At 38.7% G+C, this 15800-nt stretch overlaps 1 protein-coding gene across 1 annotated transcript in view; it reads right to left on the bottom strand.

Annotated features, from left to right (window-relative positions):
• Window positions 1-15800, bottom strand: part of LOC141769746 (transmembrane protein 132C) — a 305459-nt gene that overhangs the window by 52311 nt on the left and 237348 nt on the right. Inside the window, exon 6 of the mRNA XM_074639133.1 lies at window positions 2124-2267. Within this exon, the coding sequence (XP_074495234.1) occupies window positions 2124-2267 (144 nt within the window). The remainder of the gene's footprint in view (window positions 1-2123; window positions 2268-15800) is intronic.

Genomic DNA, 15800 nt, shown 5'->3' on the forward strand with positions numbered 1-15800 from the left:
TGTGGAGGGGATTAACTGAACAGTAAGGAATGATTACAATCAAAAAAAGATAGTGATGACATGAATCACAGATTAGAAATTGGGTTTTTGTGCAAAGAGCACCGTAAAGCTTGGTTTCATTAAAGAAAATCATATCAATTTGTGCAACCTATCCTCATACAACGGTTCGTATGATATCTTACGAAAAGTTATTCCTCATTTTTTTGTGCGTTTTCCTACGAATGTCCAGCAACACATGACTCACGTGAAAATTTCTGCCCCAGTCTTTTCAAAATAAACTTCCGTCTTCACAGGAAACAACTTAGTTTCAGGCAACAAAACTACTTGGTTAGGTTTAGGAAAAGATCATGGTTTGGAATAAATAACACTGGAAGTGGCGTAACTTAAGTACCGAAGTTATGTTACAAATAAATCAACGTTGACTTCTGGTTTCACACAAACACCAGTCTGGTGTTTTTTGACCTACCCATCCACCCTGACCTCCTTCCGACGTGGCTTTGAGCTCTTTATACTTCCTGGTTCACGATTACGTGGATTACAGACGGATTTATTTTGTGGGATATATACGATATATACAGTGCATTACTTTTCGTAGGTATAGCTACGAACGGTGTATGAAAACGGCCTGATTTGTGACAAGGAAAAGTTGTATTTGTCTTATGATTTGAAGAGGAACTGAGTGATTTATATCCAGTGTTCCAGTACATTGTGATGCTTTTCACCACATAAACTAAACAAAGTTATATATATAACCAGTTTGTTATACACAACAGCACCGACGTTTATTTTGCAACAGCCAGTTTCTGGTTGGACAATATTGAATTAAAGTAACCAGCAGACTGAGCATGCAGAGTCACACTCTGACTCTGCATGCTCAGGATATTAGGGATGGAACTCATACCTTCCACTTTCAGAAAGCTGTATTGGGAGTTAACAGTACCCTGAGGACATTTTGAATACTAGTAACACTTTGGAACTATATTTCCATTTTGTTTGCTCTCATGCATACGAATGAGGATGTGAATGCCTGATGTTGCATACAGGTAGATTGCCATGAAACAACGCAAAGGCAGGAAAGAAGACGACTGCTAGCAAGTAAATATGGATGTACATTTTTCAGAGAAAAATCAAAGGAAGGACATTTGTTAGGCCTCTAGGATATATACCATGTGTTTTGGTGAATAACACTGAATGTAAACAAAAACTTAGCTCACAAGAAAACTCCACAGGGCACTTTTAATCAGCTGAATGTGAACGCCTTCATATATATTTTTAACATTTTTTCATAATGTCTGGAAGCAGCAACAACCTTTACCATTAACTGTTGATGTTTAAGCATGTTTCCATGGTATTCTATCAATTCTGCTTTACTTTAGCAACACACTGAACCAAATGTAAATAACATTTGTTCCCTCTTTCAGCTAAAAAAACAAACAAACATATGTTGCTTTTTATGGCCAAATAAGGTCAAAGTCCCCCACATATCAGCAATTCTGAGACTTTCATTTGACTTTCCTTAAACAGAAAGTGAGATTAAAAAAATCCTGCACACTGTGATAAGTGTCTCATTACGCTCTGTTGCACAAAGTGAATTAGAGAACAACAAAAAAACTCCCAGATTTCAGATTATAATGATGATAAGATGGATCCCTTGCTGCGTAAAATACCTCCACGTTTACCTCCTCATATTATTGTGGTTTCCTGCCAGTTCTTTAAACGTTGTTTGTATGTGTCAAACTCTTGAGGAATGATTTTTTAATCCATATTTCACTTAGTTGGCAGACCGTGACTTAAGACATTCGGTGAATTGCCTGAGCTCATTTTTCACTTTGGCAGATGTTCAATCACAAAGTTAAATATCAACTGTTTACTAAATAACAAATTGAGCTGTGTGATGTATCTAGTTAAAAAAAACACCTGTAAAGTTATTAATAATAATGTGCCTTCAGACCTTGGATTGTCTTAGTTTGTGCATGCGTGGTGAGCCCGGTTTTATATAAAAACATCTAGTATATATGTGGCTAAGTGTGTTTCTGTGTGAATGAGATCATTTTCAGCTGTGTGTAGAAATACGCACATTTATAACATATCTCTCTGTGTGCGTGTGTACTTTGAACTCGTACCTTGACCACGTCCACGTCTGTCGAGCTGCAGGTGACCGAGTCGTCCACCTCCCTCACCTGCCCGTCGGTTTCCACGGTAACCAGTTTGATGGGCACTGCGACGCGCCGACCTGTAAGAATGGCTGTGTTCACCACCTCCGTGTCCTACAGACAGAAAGAAAGAAAGAGAAAGAAAAAGATTCTTTTATTATAAAAAGAACATTCTTGAACCCTCAGTTTCTTCCTGTTGGCACGATCAAGTCATTATTATATACTACATTTTTATATTATGCAGCCCTGAATGAGAAGGAACGGTTGATATATTTTTTCGAAGACCTGAAACTTCATGCAGGAATGAAAGAAGTAAAAGGTATTTAGATATAATATTTCCAATATTTTTATTTTTTTTAAATAAGTTTAATTTAAAGAAAAATTATTGAATTGTCTTGAATTATTTTAATTTTTGTAAAATTATTTTGTTGAAAAATGTATTTTCTAGGGCTGTCAATAGATTACGACATTTAATCACGATTAATCACAAATTAATCGCACATTTTGTTATCTGTTCGAAATGTACCTCAAAGGGAGATTTGTCAAGTATTTAATACTCTTATCAACATGGGAGTGTGCAAATATGCTACTTTATGCAAATGTATGTATATATTTATTATTATAAATCAATTAACAACACAAAACAATGACAAATATTGTCCAGAAACCCTCACAGGTACTGCATTTAGCATAAAAAATATGCTCAAATCATAACATGGCAAACTGCAGCCCAACAGGCAACAACATATGATATATGATACCAGTATCTTCACTCTAAACTCTTTAAAACTGAGCCAGCTACAACCTAAAAATAGCAAGTTATTATCACATTAACTTTGACAGCCCTTGTATTTAGATATAATAATTCCAATATTTATATTTATTCTGGAATTATTTACATTTTTGTTAAATATTTTGTTGACAAATTCTATTTCTAACATTTCCTTTCCAACAGCATTCCTAGTAACACTTGTTGTTTGAGACAAAGTGGACTTTTTGTTGTTTCTACTTAGACAACATGCATTTAACTTGTCATAAACGTGAAATTTAGCCCTAATGTGCTGCTACAGTATGTGAGCTTTAGCATCTCTCTACCCAAAGTGCATGAGAAGAAGACATGAGTGAAGATGGTGAAAGATGCAGCAGGAGAGACAGGAATAAACAAGTAACAGAGACCAGGGGAGATTTTTAAAGGAAGGGGAGAGAGAAAAAGAGAGAGAGAGAAAAAAAGAGGCGATTATAAAGCTCACGATTAATGTAATCAGCATGATTACATTTGATTAGATCCTGCCAACAAAAATAGCACAAACAAACCAGCACATACACACACCTCAGAGCGCCCTGTGCCAGCGTCAATCTTGATTATTTGGCATTGAGTTTCCAAGGGGGCATTTATCACCGCCAACACACACACCAGCCTGATTACAGGGTGTTTCGCTGGGCCCACTGTTTCTGGATGGGAAGTGTGTTTGTGTGTGTGTGTGTGTGTGTGTCTGCTTTTTGACTCTGGTGCAATTCAGCTGAGCATACAGGATGCCAGCAGAGAAGATGAAGAAGAAATGCAGAAGAAATGTACTGCATTGTCCACAGTTCACTGTGTGTCTCCAGACACAGTTTGCATTGAAATGGTCTCAATAAAAAAATTTCTGCACCATAGGTGTACAAGAATGTGTGTTTTCTTGTATCTCTCTCTTTGTGAGGACACATTTTTTCAGATTGAGCATATTTTTTATAAAGTTAGGTGCTCACTTCTTTAGTCAGACTCAGTTTAAGAGATAGCACTGGGTTTAGGTGAAACTTTAAACGTTGGGTTGAAGCATATAGGGTTGGGTTTGGGGGCAAGAAAGTGCATTTTGTCAATGAGGGTTCTTGCAAATAGGCTGAACTTTTCAACTGGCAGTATTCAGATTAGGACTGGGCGATATGGCTAAAATCTTCCATCAAGATATAGGTAATTTCATATCTTGATAATGATATATATCACTTTATATATGAAATAACGTGTGATTTTTAGGTTAGCAGGCTCAGTTTTAAAGCTAAAGTGAAGATACTGGCATCATATGAAACTAAAAAACCTAAAGAATCCATTGGTAACCATGTCATACTAGCTTGTCAGTAAAGAGGTTAAATAACGCTCCAAACTTGAGCTAAATTGTGGCAAGGAAAAGCTGTCATGGCTATTTTCAAAGGGGTCCCTTGACCTCTGACCTCAAGATATGTGAATGAAAATGGGTTCTATGGGTACCCACAAGTCTCCCCTTTACAGACATGCCCACTTTATGATAATCACATGCAGTTTGGGGCAAGTCATAGTCAAGTCAGCACACTGACACACTGACAGCTGTTGTTGCCTGTTGGGCTGCAGTTTGCCATGTTATGATTTGAGCATATTTTTTATGCTAAATGCAGTACCTGTGAGGGTTTCTGGACAATATTTGTCATTGTTTTGTGTTGTTAATTGATTTATAATAATTAATATATGCATACATTTGCATAAAGCAGCATATTTGCCCACTCCCATGTTGATAAGAATATTAAATACTCCCTTTAAGGTACATTTTGAACAGATAAAAAATGTGTGATTAATCGCGATTAATTATTTTAATCGATTGACAGCCCTATTAAAAGTTACACATGCTGTATATAGAAACTTCCATAAAGATGCAGAAACTGGAGGAAGACGAAGAGAAAACACATAAACTCACAAACACAGTATAAACAAAGTATAAATAGAATATCAGGGTAGAGATACACTCTTGCAGACATGTACACACAAATACACCTAACAAGATAGGACCTCTGACACACACACTGAAGAGTTCAAGCGCATGTGACCAGTGACACGTTGGCTAATGCCGTATCCTTCTCTGCCACACACCGTTATGTGACCTTTACTTAATGAGATCTCCCTCTCTCTCTCTCTCTCTCTCACATATACACAAAGACACTTTCTTAATCTGTGATTCTCTTAGTTTTTTCTCTCTCTCCTTCTTACACTCTGCTCAGTCTTGCCTGAAATCAGAAATAGATACTGTAGATATATAACGCGACAGAAGAGAGTGATGCAGGTTGAAGGTGAGAAACAGGTGAGGAGGAGGAGGAGGAGGAGAAGTGGGGACAAACAGGATTAAAAAGCATGCAAAGATGAAAGTGGGAGCGCGGGAGAGGAAGATGAAGGGCACAAAGAAAGTAGACGTGCAGAAAAAAATAAAGACAAATTAACGGGGAAGATTCCTCTTCCGCCTCGAGGGGAGAGCAGATGGAGGGATAAAAAATCAAAGAGGAAGAGTGATTGTGTTTGTGTTAGTATGTAGCCTATATGTTAAAATGTATGTGTGTGTGTGTGTCTCGAAGCAGTAGCCTCTTGGAGGCCTTAGTAGTGCCACAGATAATATCATGTTTACATCTCTGCTATCTGCACCACAGACCAAAAGAAATGACAACAAGCCGGGGAACATATTTTTTGTAAAGAAATAAAAAAATTAGTTATTGGATATCCGTGTATTTTATTGCTGCCTCCTGCAAAACACTTACATCCAATTTTCTTCCTTGAACTAAAAGCTTAAGTGAATTTAAACTGGCAACAAAGTGGCCATTAAATAGTTTTACTTTGTGTGTCAGTGTGTGGAGTTTTTCTTTATCTGAGTCAAGGGTGTACAGGCAGAGGTTGAACGGTGTCGGGTACGGTGGCTGAAATGGCTCAAAGCATAGAAACTAATAAAGGTATAAAGAACAAAACAAGCAAATTACGAATATATCCTCACCACAAGGGAGCACAACACAAGTGAGTATTAACACAATGGAAGTTTCAACACTTAAAACTGATGAGAATGGGGGTAATTCCTGTCTCCTGGCAAAGTGTGTAATAGACCCGCCTGTCCACAGGAAGAAAGCGTGTCAGTGTCCCGTTTTGCCTCGCCGAGACATGAGCATTACACGCCTGCATGAAGGTGCAGTGTTTTTACTGGGAGACCCGCGTTTGAGACCCGTGTTTTGTTTTGTAAGTTACGTTAGTGATGTTTGTCACATGTTTTCCAGTGACGGTTGTTATACATCAGTGTTTTCCGCTGTGACGTTACGTTGTTTCCGTGTTTTACTTAGTTTACATCCTTATTTTAAGCCCAACCATGACGTTTTTCCTTAACCTACCGAAGTGGTTTTCTTGCCTGAACCTAAATCTGTGTTTTTCTTGCCCCTTGCTGGTCCTGCACATTAATACAGATTTGTAATATTCATGTCTCTGTGAGGTAAAATGTGACACTGACACTCTAGTGGACAGCCAGGTCTATTACATGCTTTGGCGTGATATCGGGTTGGGTAATTCATAACGCGAGTATTCCTTACATTACCAAGCTTCAAGGACCACATAGTTAAGTAAGTGCCAATGAATTTTGCTCTGCCTTAAAGGTGACTTTAATGGCTAAAATCAATTTTTCAGTGCTTGTCCACATACATTTGGGTATCTGGAGTGTCTGTGAAATAAGTAGGGCTGTCCTCGACCAAAGGAATTCTTGGTCGACTAACACACAGTTTTGTCGACTAATCGTTGACTTATCCAACCATTCTGTGAGACTTTCTCTACAAAGAATAGCACAAGCTTACGCTTACCAGAGATGTGCTCATAAGTTTCTTAGAAATAACCCAGTCAGGTTTTCGTGGGCTGTCTAGATCAGAAAACATGTGATTCAACAAGCCATTCACATTTGGCTCCTAAGTCACATGCAAGCTCATTAGAAAATATCGCCAACAGCTTGAGAACTACCTTTACAAAAGGTGCACCATATTTGTCTTGCAAGCCAATCAGAGCAGACTTGGCCAAAGAGACACTAAGACAGAGTGTTTCAGACAGAGGGTGAATACAGGTATATTCAGACAGACAGTATGAGTAAAAGGACATTAAAGCATGTAAACATGTTCTAGTAGAAACCCTTAATACAAGTATGAACCTGAAAATGAGCATGATAAGTCTCCTTTAATACCCCATTCAGAGGGATCCACTGACACAAGTTGAAAATTAATTGGTAGTCTGTTTGCATGGGCCAACGCGCGTCAGCTGACCTGAATCCGTGACCCTTCCTCAGACCTGGGTTGAACACGACAGGCACTAGTTAGCGTTGGTGAACAAGCCTCTCTAATAGGGATGGAAACGTAATTGAATTATATTCATGTTAAATCATAATTGAACTGACTCCCTGAGGAGAGAGAGAGAGAGAGAGAGAGAGAGAGAGAGAGAGAGAGAGAAAACATAAACCAAAACTGTTCATGGTAACAGCGAGAGATTAATCTGTCACAGTCATCTCGTATGAATAGGTTCAGAAAACCTGCCTTATTAGCTCGTACTTTACTCAACAAGCAGACTGTCATTGCCTGTACCTTATTAACCTTCATGTTAATAACAACGTGTGTTTACTAGTAAATATGGAGATGATGAATCACAGAGAGCAGAATAAAGAGAGAAACACAGCGAAAGGAGTGGGGAAAAAAAACAAAAGCAGAAAATTAGAAAAAATAGAGAAAGTGGAAAAAAAATAGATAAAACACAGCAGGAAGAAGAATATTAGAGCGAGAGCAAAGGAGACGGAAAAAGAGACAGAGAGAGAAAAGGAGAGAATTTCATGCCTGTCCAAGGAAATTATTAAGTGGCTCGTCAACAACCGGCTCCCCGCTGCCTTCAAAAGCTGCTCCACACTGCACCGAGATAAGCTCAGAGGAGGTGTGTGTGTGTGTGTGTGTGAGGTCTAGTGTGTCAAGTATTTCTATGTATGAATGAATGTGAGTTCATGTAGGTTCCTGCATACACCTGTGCACATATGTGTGTGTGTGCATGAGTGAGTCAGAGAAATGTGGGAAGACGGAGGGAGCAACAGAGAGAATAAATGTGTGTGCATATGCATGAAGTATGCACTGACAAATACGCTTGTGTGTGCATGTTGCAGAGAGAAGTGAAGTCTAGGAAACAACCTCTCTCTTCAGTGGAGCTTATCCATGCATGTGTGTGTGTGTGTGTGTGTGTGTCCTGTAAGGTGTGCGGTTTAAAGTGAAGCAACTAGAGCGAGACCACCCATCACAGGAACACACACAATGTCACACACATGCACACACACACACACACACACACACACACACACACACACACACACACACACACACACACACACACACACACACCGTGTTGTAAAAGAGTTGACACAGTGAAAAAAAACTGGAGCTTTTTGCTCTTCTGTACAAATTCAATTCCAACTGTGACTTACAATAAGAGTATGTAAGCAGTTCTCTTTCTGTGTCGCCCTCCTTCTCTGTCGGCCCATCACTCTCTCTTTCATTTACACACACACAAACACACACAAACACGGGAATCTCATCCAGTCAAAATGGAAGTACTGCCGTTTAATCTTTGACTGTATTTCCAGTAAACGCACAGAGACATTAACACATAAGAAAACATATCTACCCTATCTACTTCTCTGTTCGTTCCATTAAATTGTCAAGTTTCTCATTTGGGGGAAATTGCTCGGAACATATATACGACTCCGAGTCTCTCTTTTGGTCTCACTGCGACCTTTTCACCACAGTCTGATAACACAAACACTGTGGCCTTGCCTTGGGCTGCTTCTTCTGCTGCTCCACGTAATGAATTAAAATCTCTAAATTGTGTGAATAAAAATGAAAATCATGCCCTATAGTCCTTTTTTCTAGAGAGGTAAATGCTGTGCTATACAGCAATAACTTCAATTATTTTATTGATTTTGAAGGTTAAATGAGTCAAAGGTAGCTGCAGTGTTAATTTTGGCTATTTTAGATTTAGCCTTAGTCTTATTAGTATTAGTAGTTTTAGTCACATTTTAGTCATTATTATCCTTCATAGCTTTAGTTGACGACCACTCAAAACGTTTTAGTCCAGTTTTAGTCACCGAAAAGTCATTTGATTTTAGTCAAAATGTTTTCTCCCCCTAATTTTGTCAGTTATTTTTTTTATTTAACCTTATTCCTGTTCAGTCATCAGATTATATTGAACATTTCTGTCCTTTTAGTCAAACTTATTTCACATAAAATGTATCTTATTATTGATGAAAATAATGCAGCTTTGCAGTTAGTTGGATTCCTCTTGACTTTGCTCATTAATGATGTGCAGTTCAGTCGCACCCAGCGGTCAGTTATGAGAGCCAATCAACCCACATAACAAAAATATGTGTTAATCAACCACCCGAACCCGACCCAACCCGCAAACCACCAACTTTATGCATTAGTGTAGCATAAGTGTCAGTACTGAGGTGTGAGACAAGAAGGACAGAGACGGACTGAGTGCCACTGCCACCGTTGTTGCCTCGACAAGAGAGAGAGAGAGTGACAGAAAGAGGAGAAGAGAAGGTGGAAGGTGACAAAAATAAAGAGAGATTTTGGTAAAGTTTCTATGTTTTTAAACTACATTTTAGTCTCGTCATTTGTCGTCAATGATATTGCATGTTTGATATCGTCGCCGTTAGTGTTTAATGACGTCGGTGCCGTCTCGTCATCGTCTCATTTTAGTCATGGAAAAAAGATTGTTGACGAACATATTTCGTCATAGTTTTCATTCATGAAATTAACACTGGGTAGCTGGAGTCTGTGTCACATTGTATCTGTAAAGTTAGTAGAAAAAGTTGTGCAGACATACACTTGTTTCTACACATGCATGATGTACAGTATATGTGTGTCTTGTATAGCGGTATACTGGTAGGGGACATTGTGTTAAATCAAAAGCAATCAATGAATCAGTCTCTGTCCCTTCGGCGATATTCCATGCTTGTCATTGACATACTGACGCACACACACACATACACCATGGGCACATACTGACACGTGTGTGTAGCAAACACTACAAACACTCTGTTGAAGCAATTAAATGACATAAAAATCTGTTAACGCCACTTCATTTATCGACATATTAACTAATTAGCTAATTGGGCAAATTGTTAATGGAGTAAGTGTTTTTTTCATCAGGAAGTTAACAAATACCCTCCAGGAACAGACAGGGAATTCCATCCAGAACTCAACCTTATGTCGTTATGTATTCACTGTTTGCATTTCTCTGTATATAATACAAGACTCAGTCAAAACCGAGTATATGTCTGGACCGTGTACGGTCAGTCTGTGAGTTTGTGGCTGAATTGTTACACAAATAGTCAGTGTTCATGTCTATAATGTTAAATCCAGCGCTACATGTCCACCAGGTCCGGCGAAGGCACTAGGGGACGCGCTGCTCCACTCAACTGGCCGTTCAAGCGGTGACGTACCCTATCGTGGAATACACCGTTTCATTTTAGAGATTGATCGCCTCATTTGACAGCCTGGTCCAAGTTTCGTGCGCTGGACGCGTAGCGCTGGACAGGCTCGTTTGCCTAAAGTCAACTTTATGCAAATACAGACCCTCTCCAACTCGCCGCCACACTCCCACCATGCACGGGGCGACTGCTTCCCCTGCTTTCCACAGGAAACGAATGGAAAGCGTCAAGACGCCCTCCGTCACCGGATCTTGTGGCAATACGTCGATAGAGGAGCACTCGCGCCGGTGAGTGGAACTGCTGAAACGCCCCCCCCTTTCCTCCCCCCTCATTGTTCCCGCCTTTTCATTTTAAAAGAGCAACGGCCAATGAGGAAACTCCAACACTTGGCCGACCAGTCGTGTAACTTTTTGCGTCGCAAAGTGAGCGAGGGTATCAAATCAGAAAGAGAAAGAGGAAATAAAAAGACTGGTATCGAAGAAGACATATTTTGTGTGAGGAAAGAAAAAGAGAAGCAGAGTTCAAGGATGAGGGAGAGGAGAGAAAGTCAGTTTTATCATTAAGAACCTTCCCTTATGTCTTGACACAAGTAAAGCTATATGAATGGGCTACAGGTTAAGTAACAGTTTGAGGGAGAGCAGTATAATTGGATGGTTTATTGAGTGTTTGACCAGGGGCAGAGCAGTGAAATACTAAATAGTGTGTTCATCTGAGTGAATGTACAGTGTATGAGAGAGCAGGGCAGAATGATAAAGAGGGAGGAAGAGATACAGAGCATAAAGAAAACGAAGAATTTAGAAGTTTGTTTCTCATTACATTGGCTTTCTTTGGATGCTTTCTGTTGGCTCTTTATCTCACTACACTCCTATCTTTTCCAAGTCTATTGTCCCTGAACCCTCCTCACCTGTTTCTTACTTTCGACCTGTTTTGTTTTATCTGTATCTGATTTTAAAAGAGAGTAAACACAACAGAATTAAACATAAAGCTTGGATGTGTGTGTGTGTACGAGAGACAGAAAGATAGCAAGGCCACAGCAGAAGGCCAGAAGAACATAAATCACAGGTCATGCATGCATGTGCGTACGTTGTTTATTGCACTATATATGGCATTAATAAAGCAATAAAGTCAGTGACGGTGTGCATGTGTGCAAATCAGATGTTCAGCATGTTACTGCTCCAATTCCATTTTCACGGCTGGGTTAACACATTAATTGAGGTTGTTTCAAGTCGAGTTATCTTGCTGCATTGACGTAAATTTGGTTTATGTACTTTATAAAAGGTGTTATTTCAATCTAGCAGCATATGCAGATTGCTTATTTATCTCAAGATATACAATGGTAAACCATTATAGACGAGAGAAGTATTTAATAAAATAGAATATTATTATTTAATGAAAAAAAAAATGATTATTGTTCGTGCGAAAATGAAAAAATCGTAAGCATTCTTAAGACATTTAAACATCACTTTATACAAGCATACAGAATAATGACTGTCAAACTAAAAGCATACTTAGCACATAAGAAGTACCGGACTAATTTTGTATAGTAACATATATATTTTTGACTTTGAGTACAACACACACACACACATATATATATACATATATATATATATATATATATATATTAATACAGATAACTGTCCGGACCTTGACTTTATCTAAAATGTGTCACCTTTTATTTTGTCTTTAAAGCGATTTTTTTCCTTGTCTCACTGTTGTCACATCTGTCACAACCTGTACATGTACAAAGTGTTTTCTGTGTGTGTGTGTGTGTGTGTGTGTGTGTGTGTGTGTGTGTGTGTGTGTGTGTGTGTGTGAGAGTCAGGGCTCAGCTGTGAAGGGAAAATTGGTTGAAGGCACTTAGCTGCAATTTACTACAGACCCATTAAACACATCAAGTGTATCGCACTTCCTTTCTGTGTGTGTGCAGACACATTTGTGTGTGTGTGTATGTGTGTCGTGGCCCTGGACACTATTTTAGATTTAACTGCCTTAATGTACTGCACATGCTGACTGTTAAGAAGTGTAAGTATTCACATACACACACTGAGCACACTTGGACAGTGATAATTCCCACATGACTGTTTTTAATTAACACATTTTACTTGAAATTTAACCAAATCAAAGAAGGGAAATAGGTGAAATAGGTGCAGAAACATCAGCTGAAATAAAGACAACTAATACAAATAATTAATTTTAACCTGTTAGAGTAATCTAGTTAGTCTTTTTTGTTGCCCCGGCTAATGCTATTTTGATTTAATTATTATAATTTAATGAATATTGTTATTATGATAGACCAGTATCTAAACAAAACACAAAAATTGAAATAAAATTAGACCACAAATTAAATTTTCCCAGGAAAGTTTCTGTTTTTTACAATGATGCTAATAGACTTTATTACACGGCTTTGTTGAATACTCGATTCTGATTGGTCAATCACTGCGTTCTACGGTCTGTTATTTCTTTATAGCAGACCGTTGCTATGTATAACAGACTATTGCTACGGTTGCAGTTCTGATGTCGGACTTTGGCGGATCGTTTTTGTGCCAAAATATATTGATTTCTTAAGTAACTAGCCGCGTAATAAGCAGGGTAATGTACAGCGTTCATTATTGTGACATAAACAATTGTTGTGCGGCATCGCCCTGTCTGGGTTTATTTCACATTAATGACCGGCTCGCTGTACATTATCCCTTACATAACTCATATGAGTGATTTCTGGTAAAGTTATAAGGCAACTAAAACTACTTTTGGGAAAGATCAGCTTTGTGATCATGAAACAATATTGGCCGCTGGGAGAAGACAGGATGCAATCTTTGGTCTCCGGTGTCAAAGTCACTGTTACTGTTGAAACAGACATAGGCCTGTATTACTGATACTCAACCGTAACGTTACAGTTTTTTTTTTATTAAATTATAAAATGTTATTAAAAACTTTCCTTTTTGACTATAACTTGTCAGTGCATGCCTCCCTTTGTGTGCAGCAAGCAGGAGAGCAAACTATTTTTTGACTGCAGTGAAAATGTTGTTTTTGAAAGGCTAAACGCCAACAAATATAGATTGAAGCATCATATTTTGTTAGATAAAAACATGTTGTGGATTTTGGTAATGATTACATCTAACTTTTTTTCAATACGTTTTGGCTTTTAGACTTAACGAATAGAAATTGTTGATTTAGAATTTGTATGTCAACGTTATTTTGAATGAAGCTTTGAAGCTACAAACTATTCGCTACACACCCAATTACAGAAAACTTTTTTAGTTTTTTTTTTGTATTTTTTTTGGGACAGGATATTAATTATTTCATTGATTGCAAAACATGTAAACATGGGTCAGTTCACGCACTTGAACAAATGACCAGTGCTGTCATTAAGCACACTCATATTCCATGTAAAGAATTACATCAAGTCATATAACATGCATAACATTATTAAGTGTGAACAATAGGCAGTACTCGTTGGCAACTTTCATCAGGGACCAAAAGAAAAACTTTTTGTGTTGCTAGATAAGTTCAACTGTTTTGTGAAGAGCAAGGGCCACTTCACTATTTACTATACAACCCTGTTCCCTTAAAGAGCAGTAGCTGCATTAGAGCATAACACTTCAACTGATAAAATACTACATTGTGATCTTCATCTTCATTATCATATCTCTTAACTCAAGTATTCTTGGTACAAAAAGACAGCAGGAAATGAAGCTTGCCCACTAGCCAGAGGTGAGTGATTTAGAGAATGGAAAGAGCTCTGAGGAGTTCAAGCTTAGGAAAGAGAAATGAAGCTATTTTGGTAATTTAAAAGTGTTATTTGTTATGTCCAAACAGTTTCATGCAACCATCCAACCTTTGGCCTATGGCATCATTGATTAAATTATGAATTATTAACAGTGATTTCTATAATATTATAGACCTAATATACAGTATATTTTCTTCCTTAAAGGTGTCGTGGGAAGTAGCATGCAGTAATGCATGCAACAAATCGTTTTACTTTACCCATGTTTGTTCTGTTTCTTTCCTAATATGTCTCTCTCTTCTTGGAGAGAAGTTGTGGAAATAGCTTGTTTTTGCATTTGGTCTTGTTGAAGTAAATGAACCTCGACTTCAACTGATATTGTGATTCAGCAGAGCGGCTGCCCGCTGCCCACATAAGTCAATACTGTTCAGCAGAGACTGTCTTTCTAATGTGCAAACTGTTGCATCATCAATATCACATCAGTTTCTTACGTCTACGAACGCAGACAGTCTGCATATATCAGGATGTGGTTTTCACTGAATGTTTAGATGAAGAAAACAAAACAAAATGTGTGCACGTAAAAGTAAAAGTGCATTGTGAGTCTGATGCAGCACATTTTATACACCAAAAATTGTGTCTCATTTTCTAAAAGGATGTGGTTTGATTTCAAACACACATTTTCATTGTTTGATGAAGTCACGTGGTGGCCCTGTGTGACTATTCATTTCAAATGATTAAAAAGGATTTGTGTAAATGGATGGGAGGTCAGGCAGGGCATTAGAATAGCCTAGCTGAGGCCAAATCTGGCATGTGGGATCTTTTTTCTGTCACGGTCAGAGGTTGTCATTTGTGTTTTGATTGGTTGCCAACCTCAAGAGGGCGGGTCTTAGAGGGCAAACGCCCGTCTTGCAAAACAGGAATGTGACCAACGTCACAGGAAAACTAGAATCAACATCGGCCAGGGCTTCAGTTCGTGGAGGGAACTTCGTTTGGTTTTCAAAACAGACCCTGGGCTGGCAAAATTCCTATTTTACAGGTAAGTTAATATCACTGCCAAGCATGCAAAATATATAGTGATATTGTGGTTTTAGCTGTCAATCACTTTCAGTCCCGTGTGTGTTGCCTCACTGTTTTGACAGATGCTCGCTCGTTGCGCGGGCAACAGGATGCTGACTGTTGTCGACTTAACGGCCACAGGTGTCACTGTTAACAAGCAATTTCATTCCTTCTTACATAGAGCATCCTTAAAAGACAAAACTGGAGGAACTTTTCAACATATGGTTTGTTATTCATCACGGTGTCCTCTGCGTCTTCTCGCTCTTCGACCTCAGACAGAAAGACGCAGATACAGCCCGGTACTTTCTCTGTTTAGTCTCAGTTACTTTTCTGTAGTTTTTCCAGATTCTGTGACCCCTCATCTTCCCACTAGTCACCCTCAGCGAGGTTCAACCTTCTGTTAACTATTAATAATTTGGGGTGGCAGTAGCTCAGTCCGTGCGGTCCATAGGGACTTGGCTTGGGGACCAAATCCAGCGAGAACAGTGTGGACTGGTAGCTGGAGAGGTGCCAGTTCACCTGAGCAAGGCACCGAACCCCCAATTGACTGACAACTGACTATGGCAGCCTCATCACCCCGACATCTCTTCACACAAATAATGC

This window comes from Sebastes fasciatus, chromosome 6 (assembly GCF_043250625.1).
Source record: "Sebastes fasciatus isolate fSebFas1 chromosome 6, fSebFas1.pri, whole genome shotgun sequence".
Classification (NCBI taxonomy): domain Eukaryota; kingdom Metazoa; phylum Chordata; class Actinopteri; order Perciformes; family Sebastidae; genus Sebastes; species Sebastes fasciatus.